This window comes from Melopsittacus undulatus, chromosome 4, assembly GCF_012275295.1.
Source record: "Melopsittacus undulatus isolate bMelUnd1 chromosome 4, bMelUnd1.mat.Z, whole genome shotgun sequence".
NCBI classification, from domain to species: domain Eukaryota; kingdom Metazoa; phylum Chordata; class Aves; order Psittaciformes; family Psittaculidae; genus Melopsittacus; species Melopsittacus undulatus.
In genome coordinates, this window is record NC_047530.1 from 63,707,357 (window position 1) to 63,724,161 (window position 16,805).

A 16,805-nucleotide genomic window follows, 5' to 3' on the forward strand; every position below is an offset into this window, starting at 1 on the left:
CTGCTAATTTTAGCAGTAACCTAGGAAAAACAGGGTGGAAGATGGTAAAACTCAAGTTTTGTGAGGCTAGCCAATGTGTTCTGTCAAAATCTAGCTATGGTTGTTGACTCCTGCCAAGGCTGAATACTTAACCTTTGCCATGTCATAGAGCAGAAAAGGCAGAAAACAAGGCAAGACATCACAGTCTGGCAGCTATGTTTCACAGCCTGTGCATGAGCCAGTTCTGTTCTTCTGATGTAGCAGCCAGAGATGTACATGAGCTGAGATATGGGCATGTAATTGCTTAGGCCCTATCAAAGCTGATTGACAGCAGAGGGTTGGGGCAAGCTGCTGGTGACCCTTCAAAGGAGCCACCAAATACAGTCACCCTCAAACTGAAAGTGGTAACTTCAACATGCATCTCAAAGTTCCCTGCCCCAGCTGGGTGGTGGGAATGTTTTTTCCAAGGCAATTAAAGTAAACAAAGAGTGAGTGTAACCAAGGACTATGCATTAATGCTTTTCTGACTCCAAGTTCCTTATTTAAGAGTAAAATCTCCTCTGTTTTGTTGTAATATAAACAAATTCAGACATGGGCAGAGTTGAGATTTGATCATTATGCCTTCACAGCTCTTAGCATGGTAATTTCAGGTACCATTATTTAACAGGCTTAGCACTTGTGGACAGCAGGCTCCGCACTTGTGGACAGCAGTCTTCCTAAGGAGCTACCCTGATGTTAAATCAGAACGAATGGCATAATGAACAATGATTTAATACCAGGCAATCTAAAAAGACCAGACTGTTGAAATGGAGTGGGAAACTTTGCTGTGGCTTGTTTTATTCAGGCATACTCCTTATCTTTAAAGTCCATATTTATTTAATCATGTTCCTTTCATCAATCAAAATTAACCGATGTTATTTCATTACCTATCCATACACAGACCTCCTACCAGCAAAGCCACTAGGTAGGTTTAACTCTCTGATACCAAACAAACTATGCCCCTCTGTACAAGAAATCCATGTGATTTTTTTCTACCATTAAAAATGCCAGAAAAAGAGAAGACAGATTTCCTTGGCTGGATCTAATTACAGAGATGCAGTGTTTCAACTGCACACACAAGCACTGTAGGGTTGAAAGGTTCTTTGTGAAAGCTAATTAAATGCTTGGTCATTCTGCTAAACTTCCTTTGGAAGCATAAATTAATATCATTTACCACATTACCTACTAAAAGCTGTAGTGAAGGCAATCAGTTCATTTCATATAAAGCACTAAACTGCCCTTGGATGGCAACTGTCACTGCTAACCTGGTCCTGACTTGAAACAGGCCTTGGAGGCAACTAATTCTGTATGTCAGCTAGTTGTGCCCATAGGCACTGAGCATCCCTGGGATATACAGCTGCTGCTCCAGGGCTCCCAAAGCGAGCGAGAGCCCCTGCCACACAGCACCAAATCTGTCATGCATCTCAAAACAGAGAGCAAAGAGCACAGACCTGGCTCACCTGCCTGAAACTCTCTGTGCACATCAAAGGGTCTAACCAGCACCTGAACATGGGAAATGGGGGAAATGGGTAAAATGGTGCCCTGAAAACTGATGGCTGTGAACAGACAGCATGATCTCATGCTCTGTGAAGAGCATGACGGCAGGTACAACTACAGGCTGGGCAGAGAAGAGATTCAGATCAGCCCTGTGGAGAAGGACTTGGGGGTGTTGGTCAATGAGAAAATGACCATGAGGCAGCCTCAGTGTGCACTCGCAGCCCAGAAAGCCACCCATATCCTGGGCTGCATCAAAAGGATCGTGACCAGCAGATTGAAGGAGGTGATCCTGCCCCTCTACTCTGCTCTTGTGAGACCTCACTTGGAGTATTGTGTGCAGTTCTGGTGTCCTCAACATAAAAAGGACATGGAACTGTTGGAACAAGTCCAGAGGAGGGCCACGAGGATGATCAGGGGACTGGAGCACCTCCCATATGAAGACAGGCTGAGAAAGTTGGGGCTGTTCAGCCTGGAGAAGAGAAGGCTGCGTGGAGACCTCATAGCAGCCTTCCAACATCTGAAGGGGGCCTATAGGGATGCTGGGGATGGACTATTCATTAGGGACTGTAGTGACAGGACAAGGGATAATGGGTTAAAACTTAAACAGGAGAAGTTTATATTGGATATAAGGAAGAAATTCTTTACTGTGTGGGTGGTGAGGTACTGGAATGGGTTGCCCGGGAAAGTTGTGAATGCTCCATCCCTGGTGGTGTTCAAGGCCAGGTTGGACAGAGCCTTGGGTGATATGGTTTAGTGTGAGGTGTCCCTGCCCATGGCAGGGGGGTTGGAACTAGATGATCTTAAGGTCCTTTCCAATCCTAACTGTTTTATGATTCTATCATTTGCACAGTCCAAGCCTGCCAATAAGAGCTAAATTTTATCTCTAAGACACACCTTCACTGATAGATTGGGTCAGTTAGTTGAGTTGAAACACCATTTTTAGCCTTTTGCACAGCCGTGAAGAATTAGAGAAGTAACTGTGACTTCCAGCAGTTACTACAGCTGAGTTACCTGACATCAAGACTCAACTAATGCCTAACCTGCACCCTTCAACTGGGACAAACACAGTTGCCATAGCACCTGGAGTCTAAACTATACATAAATGCATACCCTTGCCAAAATCAGGTATGCTGATTCCCATCTTTCAGTGAGAATACAGCTCTGAAAAGCAAGTCAGCACTTGGGGGAAAGGGAAAGATGTGCCAAGATATTTTTGAAACTTGGCACAGAGGAACTGAAGTTTCTGAACTGAAGATGTTCTTTCAGCTTAAAATGTAAGAGGTTTAAAACATGATGAAATTTGCATTCTCATCTTCATCCCTTTCACTTTCTCCAACCAGCTCTAGTAATATAAATACAGATTACAACTGCCAATGAAAGCCATGAGTCTGAATAGTTTATACAAAAGGCAGCAAATTAATTAGCCTTTCCTACAGTTAATCAGAAGTGAAATGTACTGTCTTATGCCAAGGCTTACCTTGGTTGAAACCTCACGACTGTTTCCTGGCATCTTAAAGCTACGTTCTGTGCATAGTCATTAGCTGAGGATCCAGCCTTCCCCTGCCACTCTGGGAGGCCTGGCAATGCACTTTCCAGCTCCTGCACAAAGAAAAGAAATGTTGAATGCCCTGTCAGCACTAATCAGGCTTAGCTGAATATTTTGCTTTAAGAAAAAAAGAGCTCCATGAGACCAGATATTGACTGTGTTTCTCTGTTATTTTTTGGTAATTATCTAGAAACAACTGGAAAATACAGACTAGAAAAGGTTCTAAACAGAGTAGTTTCTTCTTTCACTGTAAATAAAACATTTTATGAAACCAAAGCAGACTGTAACCCATTTTCTGTTTATTAGTTAGATAAGAGATGTCAGTTTATGAGCTAAGAGATGCTATACACAGAATTTAATATTATTTTGCTTATATATACACTCACATTTAATTTGAAATTATTTACTCACATGTCAGTAATATTTTAGTACTTGGCCACTATCAGAAAAATTTTGGCTGACAAAAGCAAATGCAATTCTCTTAAGTAAGATTTGCAAGGTTTAACTAGTTTCCTTTTTCCTTTTGCTCCTACCCTTCCCTAGCATATGCATAGCTTTATGAATAGAGCATTACTACAGAAGGAGTGAAAGGCAGGGAGGAAAAAACAAATCATTTTAGCCAACCTGCCACACAGAAAATAAAAAAGCCATTTTATTCCAACAAATTGAGGGAGTAGGAAATAGAAAACTATGCATTTTACTTGAAGCTTTTGAAAACCAGTTGTATGGCAGTGACAAGATATGCTCAGCTCATCTTAATTTCTTTACCTATAAAGTGGGTTATGATATTTCCCTTGTATTCAAAAGGGTAAGTTAACGAAGTTCCTTGAAAATGCTATAATCAAAGTATGAATTTTTCCTACTTCTTTATTAGCTTTTATCATCCAGTATTTTATTCTAATAGTTTATAAAATTAAAATACAACATGCTTTGCAAAACAATAGTGTTCACTTCCTCTGGTAAAGCAATATATCTGGATAAATGGAGGTCAGAGGTTTGGACAGGACTGCTGGAATGGGAACACGGACGGCTAAGGTCATCCTATGTTTAGATATGCTTAGTTTCAGAAGCTGACCGCAAAAGCTGTTAATACAGTTAAAAAGAAAACTTTGGGTGCCATGTAAATGAGTGAAACAAGCACATTTCAAATTAAGCAACTGTTTCTTATGGCTGAAGATTCTTAGTGTTGTACTATTTAAGTTAATCAGTCAAAGCAAGTCAGCCCAGCTAATGTGCAAAACCAAACCTGCATTACCGCAGTAAACTTACTTCAGCAGAAGCATCTTCTGCAACATATAACCCTCTCCAATATCAGAAGAGATGACATGGCAATTCAAGATGCTTTCTGCTAGATGAAAGGGAAAGCTGAGGACAAGAATATATGCTGGTCGTAAGTGCTCACTTGCAGGTTTGATGTTTGAGGACATAGGTGGGTTTCAGTTTGGGTTTTTTCCTTTTCTTCTTTCCCTTTGTTGTTGCTCATCAGCATGTGATTAAGGTGTAAAGAGTAATCTCTAAGGAAACACCCTTGAAGTTTCTGTTTATCGAGAGCAATAAAATCCATTCCTCATGTGTCAAAGGCATTCAACAGTATAGTACTGTCTTATATTGTATTTTATTTTCTTCTTAACTATGGAGTTAAGCTTCTACAATGAGGTTGCATCTGCTAAGAAATCTGTGAAGAAGGAAATCTCCAACAAGTCTTAGTGCTGCATAATCACTGATACTTGCCATGATACCTGCTTTATATACTAAATAATATGTGGGTTTAGAAGCAGACAAGAAAAGCTTCTGCTTCACAAGCTGTCTTTTTTTAATCTATTTACCTCAAAAAACCCACAGCATGTCATAACCCATCTCTGTCAGAGCATCTGAATTATAGTACAGGCATACAAACTTTTGCTGTGTTTATGGAGTAGCTTCGTCTGCTCCTGGACTCCAGAAAGTGCCTTGCATCCTTTATATGCTGTATGCAAAACACAAACACAACTCTCTTCAAATGCAAGCACCATGCAAATATTGTACTGGCATTTTGGACCCCAGCCCTGGCATACCTCATGGTGCTGTGTCAGTTAGAAAATAGCCAGGACTGAAGTCCTGAGCAGAAGTGCCTCCTACCCCTTCTGAAAACACCAGTTCATATAAGAAAATAAGTAGGTACAGTGAATGGACAGTGAATTCAACAGATTTAACTCATGATGGAGGTACTGTTTAGACATAAACTGAGTGTACCTGAAAACTGCAGTGGAACTTGCAGACTGCCTGACATGTTTATGTGTTTATGTAGCTAACATGTTATTCTCAGCTCTGTGGTTTTTAATTTGAAATCCTTGCAATTTGCCCACATAATTTATACTCAAAATACAATATTTCACACAACAGTTTTCAACATTCCTACCCTGGCATTGATTGTCAAGCCACTATTTAATTTTATAGCCTTTTACCTTAATAATAGAACTGAATTTTTACAGTCTCTACCTACTAGCTAGCATGTTCAGTGTCATAAGCATGTCTCAGTATCTATAAGGAATTTGAGGATGATTCATTTAATAATCTATATTCATGGCTGCATCAAAGGTGAGTGACAGGAGAAAGGATTAGGTAAGGAAAGCAGACCTTCCATTCCTAACCACCTTTTCTTACACTGACTCTCTGGTGTATGTTCTGAGCATATGCTTTCTCACCCCCTGAAGTCAAATAAATCCTAATTAATTTGGTTTCCTATAGATTAACATTGCAGAATTGCTAAAGAAGTTCGTGAAACCATAGGAAAGATGGAACTAAGTAGTTGGAGTACAGCACTGTAATCCCATGCCAGAAGCTTGCCTCTCCATATTTTAGAGAGGCTCCGACTGCCCCCATACCCAGCTCTTGCCCCCAGGTAAATAACTGCATGCAATATCTGAGGTACAGTTTTACTCTAGTGTCATTTTATCAGCCTATGAGTGGTCAAATGAAGTTATTTGGTACTGCACTTTTATTAAACTTGATCCTGTTAATTATCTGTAGATGTAGTAAACTTTTCTTCATTAAGAGCTAGGTTACATGACCACAATACTACAATTGTGTCCAAAAAAATCAGGGGTACAGGAATCACACTTCAGCAGGCTGTGAAGCTCAAAATCCCCAAGATGGCCATCTCTTGTCTACTTGAGCCCTGTAGACTGTTCCCCCCCATTGACCTTTCTACAGTGGAAATCCCCTGAATTCTCACCAGTAGCAAAACTGGCTCCCATACAAATCAACTTTAATCCTTCCAACACAAGTAGCAAACTTATTTATTTCACAATAGCCCACTAATTTTAAATGGACAATTTTCTGAGAAAGCAGCTCGTGGGCTTAAAACACATAGGTGCAAGTGGCAAATATTTCCTTGGCTTATCAGAGCAATGCCTCTAAAAGAGACACAGTCAGTGCAATACTGTCACTGATGCTTCAGAGAAGTCAGATTGGGGAATTGAGGAGACTGTTGAAAGAGCACTCTATCAATAAACTCAGGAAAATGAGGATGAAGTTTGAACACCATGTGCAAGGCATCATGCTTTTTTTTTTTGTAAGTGCGTGTACTCAGATATTGCTGTTTGTCAGCTCAACATCAGCTGCTTCTAAGCACATCGTTTGTTACACTGAGTGACTTGGTGACAAGGTGCTTCACAGTGTTTCAAAGCATCAGCCTGGCTCACTTTTCTAGGTAACAACAACCTGCCATGTACATATGTAATTGTAGGAACTAATGAACTGTAAATAAACTGATACCTTCTATCTGTCTAACAGCTACTAGAAACAACACAGGAGCACATTGCTTTCAGCTTCAAAATGGAGAGAAGCAATTGCTACCAGGTCACAACTAGAGCTGCTAACACAGACAGCTTTGGAGAGATCATAACATACTGAAGATCCCAATGAGAATCCACATACAGAAACAAACCTTTTGCAGGTCTTCTGCAAGCAGAGCCTTGTTTTCATGGGTGCTGCAAACAAAGCCAGGAGCCAGATGCTGGCTTCTTTAAGAATAAAAGTCCTTGTGGTAGCTGCATATGCAGAAAGGGTCAAGGAGCATGCACACCTTTACTAATGAAAATGAAGGCTGTGCAAAATGAAAGGCTTTATAGATGTGTTCTCCAAAACAGCTTCCTTCTGCAAGCTATTCCAAGAGGCAAGCTCTTTCCTCTACAGCAAGCAGGACTGAAATCAGGGTGGATACAAGACACCTATTGAAAAGTCTTTCAGTACTAGGATACAATTCCTTGTATGAACAACTGGAGTTCCTACTATGGAGCAATGTTTGCTTTGTGTTTGTGTTGTATATTATACTCAAAGCTCTACATGAGCTTTCATCCCTCAAGTCAGATGAAATGGGACTTAAACATTTTACCTCTTCCAGTATGCCAGAAATGGGAGCAATGAGTTCTGTAGGGTCCCAGGACCACTTTGGTCTTTCCTAATTCAGGCCCTTGAGTCATGTGAAAATTATCTGCCTGACGCTGTTTTTCCTTCCAGAGGCTGCACATCTAAGTTTCACTGGTATGTTATGGCAGTCTAATTATATGCTTTAAAAGTTTCCCATGAAAGAATATCAACATTTTTAGTTAACCACTTCAAGCCACATGAAATAAGTAAATCTGTGCTGTTAGCTTTCATTGGATGAAAGATACATGCATGGCATATGCAGGGAGCAGGCAGACAAGAGACTCAGAAGTAGTTGAAAGAGCAACAGATGGTCTATGATACATCCCTGTTCATGACTTCTTCAGGACTCTTCTTCTTGATATGCCTCCACTTGCCCCTTATAGGGCAAAATTTTCTCATTTTTCTTATCTGCTGATAAACATGCACATCTTGCCTTGCTGCAGCCTCAATATATTTCCTATTAAAGCAATACAGTTGCAAAAGATCAAGAGTTAGTACTTCACCTCAGGGGTGAACTCCAGAAAAGCATGCAAGAAGAACAGGACAAGAGCTGATATTAGTACTCTGAAAGAGACCATGATAATACCATTTGGATGACATTTGCTTTTACTTTTTCTTCTGGAATTCAAAAGGATATTCCTCACTTAGAAGGTAAAACATGCCATCCAAAATTATTAATTCCCTAAGTTTGAAAAACTGGACCAAAATAATTCCTGGTCTGTGATGGGTTCAAAGCATTTTAGAAAGCACTCTACACATTTCTAACCACAGCCAAGAAAAGAGAGACGGTAAATGACCAAGTAATTATACATCAAAGAAGAGATGTAAATGTAAACATCTGTATTTAACAATGTTAGGCCTTGTGCCAAATACAGTCCAACAATCACCAACACATTAACATCAGCTCTCTTGGTTATGAAAATATTTCCAGCTGAGGGGTTAAACTCTAGCCCTTAGACTGCACATAAGACATGACTTGAGAAGCACCAGAGAGAATAGAGCTGCCCTATTCCAGCAGCTGCTGGGAAGTGGTAACTCTGGAGTCTACACAATAATGTACCACCACAGACAGCAGCAGAAGCTTCTTTATTTCTAGTCCTCTTTTATAGCCTTTAGAAAAGCTACAGTTCTGCTCCCCTCAGCTCAACCTGGGAAGCCCGTGGGAAAGAGTGCTGGTACCAAAATCTCCACTGGAATAGATTATTATTTTAAAATAAATTAAAAAAAAAATTAAAAAAACCCAAACCAAAACAAACCCCCCAAAAAAACCACTAAAAAAAAACCCAAAAACAACAAAACAAAACCCAAACAAACAGGAAACTAAACAAAGCAAACCACAAACAAAACCAGAAGTTAGGATAAAGTATGAAAGTTCTCTGTTGGCAGCCAAAATACCAGCATAAGAGAACCTCAGTGAAATAAAGCAAACAGACAAAGCCTTGTCAAAAAAATGAGGGTAGATTACTGTGGGGTCTCAGTTACATCATGGATTACCAGGGAGTCCCATTTTGCATTCCAAAAGGTGTAGTTGCTCAGACAGTCTGCCATAAACCTACCCTTGGTAAGTTTAGTTCTTTACCTGACTTTCCTCATGGCTTTTTCCATTTTCTAGCTTTGCAATGGGCTTAGGTTTTCTCAGCTTCAAGTTACCCATTTCAGGCTTTAGAGCGTAGTCAATTACAGACTGCTGCTTGTGATGCTGAGTATCTTGCAAAGGCAGCTGCCTTTCTTCTAAGATAGCAGTGTTGTCCGGATAATTTTCTTTGTTATCATCATCTCTGTAAGAAAATAAGATTGAAATGTATCAGGTAGGACTTCAGGCACCTGTCAAAACATTATGAAGGAAAAACAGCAATAAGTTCTTAACTCTTCATGGTATTTTAATTTTACCAAGTTGAGTAGTCTACACCTCAAACACTGCTTATGTTAGTAACATGCACCTGAGAGGCTACTGTTTACTACAATATCACAAGTTAAACTACTGTTAGTGTTATTATACATTCAACTGTGGAGCCATTTAAATAAGACTAGTTTTAAAAGCACTTTCTGGCTTCAGCCCTATAGTTCATATACCTCAAATAAAACCTGAAACTGTCTTTTTCATGCAGACCTTTCCCCATCTAGGTTATAATGTCACAAAAATGTCATCACATCCAAGAATTCTTCCCCATCTATATAGTCACACTTCCCTTCTGACAGTCTGACAGTCTGCTTTTAAGGGCTTTTGAACAAAGTGAGGGAGGCAGGCATATGAAATAGGGTTTGGACAGCCAGAGATGTGTTTGGGTGGAATGGACAAGCATCGTGTACTCCCAGTTTGGAGCTAAAGTCCTCTTGTGTAACAGCACATCTGGTGGTTTAAACAGACACTGTTGCTCATGGATGCTCAGGTAATCACTGAATCTGTGACAGGTATTTTCAATCTCCACCTAGCCTACAGACCTAGCCACCAATCTCCAGCCTGTTCTAAGACCCTGCTAGCCTTATCCACACCCCGTCAATCCACACTTAGACTGGTCTAATGCCTTTCACTGGTAGCGTTGCCCTGACGCCATTAAGAAAGCTACCACAACACACAATGCGATGCTGCCTGCTCACTTGGCAGGGTGAGCAGATTGGCATTACTGCTCCCTGGCTACTGCACAGTTTGCAGGTGGAATTTCAGATGTTAGTTTCAGCTGGTAAATTCTTAATGGTTAGCTGGGAGATGACCTCTCTCCTGGTGTGAAACTTCCATAACTGAGGGGTTCAAGAACTATTGAATTAATGCCCCTGAGATTTTTTTTAGCAAGCATAACTTGTTAATTCCATGTTTTTTCCTAAGGATTCTGAGCTGCCAAACTTACTTTCCATCTGTGGCCCATCAGCATCCAGATGGATGCCTGCAGGGTGCCTATGAGTTAAACACTATTGCTGCCCAAGCCTTATGCAAGTGTGCTCCAAGACAGTTGTTATAGTTACAGGGTAGGGTGCTTTATATCCTAGGGCATTTCAACAATGTGCAGAAGTGTTGCTAATTTTAAGGTATAATCTGATTTAAAGTTTTAAATTCTTTCTGAAAGGTTAAGTTGCATCCTCCAGCAATCAACATAAACTAACATAGCCATGAGAAATACATGCCTCAAGAATACTTCCATTGAATTACAATTTGAATTATGTTTTTTTTCACAGAGATATTCATCAACGAGCATATCAGCATATCCTTGTAGAGTTGCAAAACTCCACATACTAGTACTTTGTACTAGCTGCTATACAGGAAAATTAGCATCAGTGCTGCATCTGAACGGAAGCAATTTGATGTGAAGAACACAAACCATAATATATTTAGTTACATAACAACAACTGAAATTATTATTTTTCGCACAAAAGTATACAAGAAAAATATGCATTTCCCAGAAATACTAATAGCCTTAGCAGTTAATAGCCTAGAAATTCTGCATTCCCTTGAGAATAACAGTTTCTTTCTAATGGTTTACAGAAGCATTCTGACAGCTTTATTTGTTGCCAGTGGATTTCAGACAAAATTTGCAGTAGAATACCTGGGGCTGGAACTGCCTGCTTGATCTTGATGTACAGAGTCTGAATCGCCGTCACACCTTGGAAATGGATAGAAAATAATTGCTGATTTTCTGCCAGCTGCAGAAATTTAGCTTTTAATAACAAGACAGTGCAGCTCAAAGCATAAACACATTTCTCCTTCTCTCACATTAGCCGTAGTCATTTAATTCCATAGCTGTTCCATGATAGTCTGAATCTCAGAGGAAGAAAAGGATTTGAGATTTTAAATGTACATGATTTGATATGTCATCTTCAGCCAGATGGAAATAATGATGACAAAGAATCCAAATGTTACATAAAAAAAAGGAAACTTTTAATTGCTTATATGTGCTTCACATTAAAAAAAAAAACTAGAAACCATTAGCAAAGGGTGTTTTTCTGCAAGACTCTCAAAAATATTAACTGTAGCAGAGCAGTCATTCTTTGTACAGCAGGAAAATAAATCCCCGAATAAATTAGAGAGTCTTAAAAAGTGAAGTAGCAGATTTTTTTTAAGATACATGAACAATCATAATCAATTACATCCCCTAAGTTACAAACAACAGAATTGTCATAAGACTGCCTAATCAAAAGAGGAACCTGAATAAATATGCTAACCACTCAGTGCTGAACACTATATTGTGCAGGTTGGCTAAACTTTGTAGAATAACTGCAAAGAATATGAGCAGTCTTTCGTCAAATGAACATGCATATATTTACATACACTTCTAAAATTAGGCATACACCCATTAAAGGTATTATTTGGGGGCAAAAGTTGGGGCTCTCCTGTCACCCCTCTGTTCATACTCACAGAGCGCAGACACTAAGCAGGCCTGGGTAACTTGAAGTTTGCTGGCAGAGGAATCTCTTCATTATGGGGGAAGCAGCCTGTACTTCCGCTGACTTGTTAAATTTTCGGAAGAGCTTAAGGACAGAGCACATTGAGTGATAACAGCTCTGTGCTGCAATTTGATAGCAAGGTTTTTAATATATTCCTCTTTCCCACCAGTCTTCTGCTAGTGTCTTTATCAAAAGCCAGACTGCAGCAGAAAATATTTAAAGGGACACTCAAGTGTTTACACTTCCTGAATACATCAGCATATGGATAAAAGCATTTGCTGCTCACAACTGGAACACATAACTACAGTTGCAGATACCCCCTGATCACACAATATTCCTTCAATGAGTGCAGTTTTCCCCACAAGGCAAAGTGGGGTGACAGATGGAAGACAGGGGCTGATGTACAAAATGGATAAATTCACAGTAGAAATCTAGTTACCTTTGCCTCCAAGATGCCAGTCACACCTTCCCTTCTGGTCTATCACTAATTAACTTACAGACACCAGCAAGGTATAAGGATAGGACATACTGGGGGTATCAAGAAGGAAGCCCAAAGACTCCCCAAAGAGGGACAAACTTTCTGTCCTGTGTGTGCCACAGGAAGAGGAGGTAGGAGGAAGCAGCTCTGCTACCAGCTTCATCCACCTCCTTCTCCCACCAATCACCACACTTGGCAACCTTCGGTCCTGAAAGACTGTTCTGGTAACTGGGAACACTCGCTGGGGGGACAATGGATGACTGAGCACAGGTCTATCAGACAAGTCTATGTGCACATACTTATGTGTGTGATCCTTAATTTGGGAAATTGCCCTGGGGGTTGATATCCCTAAGCTGACTGTAGTAAGGTGATCCTGAAGAAATAGAGATCCTAACAGCATCCATCAATTGATTAAAGTCGCAAAGCAAGACAGAACTTATAAACAACATAAATGAGCATGACAAAATGTATTTGAATAACCAGATAGCACTAGATAAGAAAGATAAGCAATAATGAATCAGAGAAGACTGTGGCCATCATGTAATAAAAGATTGCAAGGAAGCTCAGAAGCAACACACTCTGAAATTGTTGACAGAAATTTTTCTCTTCATAAAAATAAATACTAACCAAGAAAGCTTATTCACACAGACTGTGCTTGAGGCTAAGACCATAGCAGGACCTTTAAAAAGATGAATTCCTGATGTAATGCAAATATCCGTCACTAAAGCACAGTGTTTTTACCTTGGCTTCTTTAAGAAATGTCATTTACATGTCCATGCCACCTGCCTGCACATATCAGCACAGACATGCACACATACTTCTCACCAGCAACTCGTAAATCTTGTTGTCCAACTTTAGCTATATTTAACAGATAAAGGGGTAGGCAAGAGTTTGATCAGCTTTGAATAGCTTGTGGCTACATGAGAGTTTCTACCAATCCAAAAACTACAGCAGCATCTCACACATTCCTAAAACATCTGACAACATGCCAGAACTGCCTCAAGATATAAATCCATATGGGTTGAAGCTTACATTGGGCAGGAAGCATATCTTCTGACAAAAACAGTGATGTGAATTATTTTCCTTCAGTGGCCAGTCTAACTCCTGATTGATGGATATGTCTCTCAGAAGTAAGTACATCCTCTCAGAAGTACATCTCGTGGCATGAGCCAGAGTCAGGTCAGAGATGGGATCCCAGCCTAAATGGACTGCTGCTCATATTCTTTATAGTACTGCCTCTTTATGTTTCCTCCAAGGATCTCTGGTTTAACAGGATTAACTTTTTTAACATTCTTCTATTTTCACCTTTCCATAGGAGCCGTTTCAGTACCACTTGAAAACTGCTCCTTTTTGCTGACTTGACCTTTAAGATGTTCACATGAACTACTCAACCAGGCTGCAGCAGCCCCAGGCACTTGCCTTGTCTGGAGAAATGCTCCTGAAAGCATTGTATCACTGATTTTATACCATTCAGGAGCATTAGATTTTGCATTTGCCACAAATAGAGACAGAAAATGTCAAACGAGGATGTCTAAAGTTGCATGGCAAGCTCTCTCTTTATTCTGCTAAACAAAAGTAACCTATTTTCAGATCTGACCAGCACAAGCAACTAGAGCTGAAATCAGAAGAACTGCAGCCCTTAAAAGCAGGCTGGAGGGAGGGGTTTGTGGGATGGAAGGAGGCTCTATACGGGAATTAGAGAAGTCAGTTCTGGAAACCAAGTTTATTTATTTGTACAACACATTTCAAATGTCATTGCTCACTTGCTTTGTTTTCTAAAAGCATGTTTCTACTTCTGTGTTTGGAAAGATAAGATTAAAAACCAAAGCCCCTGAAACAAAACTAAGAACAGCTTAAATGAGGGAGATTCACCCTTCAGGCAATGCCTGGCCCAGTCCCAGCTCTGCCAGGCTGCTGCCTTGCAGCTCAGCATGGCACAGCACAGCACTGTCTGCACCACTCTGCCCTTTCCCAGGGGCACTGCTGACACTATGCAGTCAACTTTCATGCTAACCTGGCCCTTGACATAATGGTCACACGTAGCACTACAGAGAAAGGCATCACCTTTAGGTCCCAGAAACCTTAAGGGTGAGGCAGGCACAGGGGCTGGAAATCTCACAGGGGAAAGGAATCTCTGTGGGAAACAATGGATGCACTCAGGGAGAGAGGAAAGGGGGAAGGAAAAAAAAGATAATGAAAAATGTAGTATCTGTAATGTGGTGATTCTTTTGCAAAGGGGGAGCATCCCAGAATTTTACAGACCACAATTCAGCACCTAACTAATAGGGACATGGGAAAATAATTTAAAAATTACTTAATTTATTATCTTTTGTTAAATCTTCCCATATCTGCCACAGTCACACAAAAAGTGTGACTAAGTTAACGTGTTAAATAAAGCAAGACATTGTGAACAAATAAAGCACAATGTAAGAGAGGGAAATTACTTGAATCCCTATGAAATGATACTTTTCCTGTAGGGATTTTAGCAACACCTGGGGATGGCTCAAGCAATTACAGTGTGGCCTGCTTTCAGAATGTATCCTGTCCCCACAACTCTTAGGAAAACAGCTCACTGTCCAGATAGTGTGTTTTGAATTATGAGTATTTTCCAGTGCAAAACTCACCTAATACACAAATAAATCTACAAATCATTTCCTTCCTGAGAAACTGCTTGGCACATTACTGCTGAAGAACATTCCCAAGAAGCTTTTGAAACAATCAAAATTATGTAAAGTAATAACATAGAGAACACCAAAACTGAAGTGGTTTAGACTGAAATAAAACAAAGACGATTTCATTGGTAATAGTTTCCTAAAACCTTTGCCTTTCTCACTCCTTAATGTTCTTCCTTGTCCTGCTGTCTCTAAGACAGCAAAAAGAAAATCAACACATTTATGTATTGTTATGCTCATTATATATATATATGAAATGCCTTTTAATGAGTTTATGGAATTGATTATAAAGAAATGACATATTTGGTACTTGGTATGTCTAAATAATATACATGGGGTTTTTCACAGTATTTGCAAATACTTTTTTCTAATAATGCTTGCAGGAAGTACAGACCATGTGTTCTTAGAAAACTGACATACTTGTGTGTGTCAAGTACCATAAATAAGCAATGTTTTCACGGAAGATTTATCCTTCACTGAAAATCGTGCATTTAAACATGTGTGATGTGCAGCAAACATACATTCTCCCAGAAAAATATTTCACTGCTAAATGGTCACAGAGCATGTAAAGACAGCTGTTTCATGCAAGCTTTCCCATACAGTCAATAATATACTTAGATTACAGAAAAAATGAATTAAAATATATGGAAGATAGCCCTGGAATTCTCACATACTACTTACAATTATTCTCTACAGTAATTAAACTCATCATTCTTATTTAGAAATAAGGACATCTTTAAAGTGTTCACTTACTCTGCTAAAGCTGTTGAGTTGAAGGATTTATCCTGAATGCTGAAACAGAAACAAGAAAACATCAGATAAGTCAGCAGGCTCCCTGAATCCTTCTCAGTTGTAGGAGCACATGCACAAACATGGCATTGCAAGGCAAGTCTCTGTGTGTTAGCTCTACACGCACGACTGTACCTTGGGCTGCTCTGCACATGCTCATAATCAAGGAACCATAGGGATTACTCCTACAACACTCACAAAGCCCATCCGGCAGCAGTTTGAATTACTACAGGGATGCAGGTAGTCTGTGAGGCTCAGAAAGGGATCATATTCTTTCATAACTGGAACAGTGCTGCTAATAAAGGCTTGGGTTAACAAAAAAGTATTTGGCATTCCATCCTTTAAACATTTGCTCTATGTAATTGACTCAAACACAGTTGCTTTTATTACTTAAATAGGGTTGCTCAGCTAAGATCTCTGGAGGTTTTTTCTTCTTGTTTAGTGGTCTCTTACACACTCAGCCCATGGACAAACCCCAGGGGAACCTGTGAAAAAATAATCTGGCAGAAAGGATAGATCAAACAGCAAAAGGCTATTAAGCTAACAGCAAGCAATAAATGAAACCATTCCCATGAAAGGCATAGGCTGATGTGCTCCTGCCACAAAATATTCCAAACCTTATGAAATACATTCAGTAGGGGTCAACTCAGGATACCTTAAACTGCAGGTTTAGAGGCAGCTGTCAAATTCCCCCTCAAACACCACCTCTCAAATCCAGTGAATACACTGTTAGATCATCCTGAAATCTTATGGCAGCAGGAAAATGAAAATAAAAAAAAAATAAAAAGAAAAAGGAAAATATCTCATTGCTACATACCAGAGATGGATTTGTTTTTTTGCTTGGTTGGGGGAGGAGAAGGCAGTGGAGACAACATCATCTTATGAGCTTTGCTGTTTGTCACAGTGACGACAGCACCAAGCAGAATAGGGGTACAGAGGAGTGCAGCGTCCTCCCTGCAGCAGCTTGTGCCACTGCCTGGTGTTGACACACATCCCAGGCAGCAGCAGCAGCAGCCAG

The 16,805-nt window shown here is 40.0% G+C and overlaps 1 protein-coding gene across 4 annotated transcripts in view; it reads right to left on the minus strand.

The window, feature by feature from the left end:
- Window positions 1–15,813, minus strand: part of FAM13C (family with sequence similarity 13 member C) — a 55,857-nt gene extending 40,044 nt beyond the window's left edge. For all 4 annotated transcript variants that reach the window (XM_031053160.2, XM_031053159.2, XM_031053157.2 and 1 more), the window contains exons 1-4: window positions 15,752–15,813; window positions 11,011–11,067; window positions 9,051–9,249; window positions 2,993–3,114 (exon numbers count right to left, since the gene is read on the minus strand). In XM_031053160.2, the coding sequence (XP_030909020.2) occupies window positions 2,993–3,114; window positions 9,051–9,249; window positions 11,011–11,067; window positions 15,752–15,813 (440 nt within the window). The remainder of the gene's footprint in view (window positions 1–2,992; window positions 3,115–9,050; window positions 9,250–11,010; window positions 11,068–15,751) is intronic.
- Window positions 15,814–16,805: the final 992 nt, after the last annotated feature.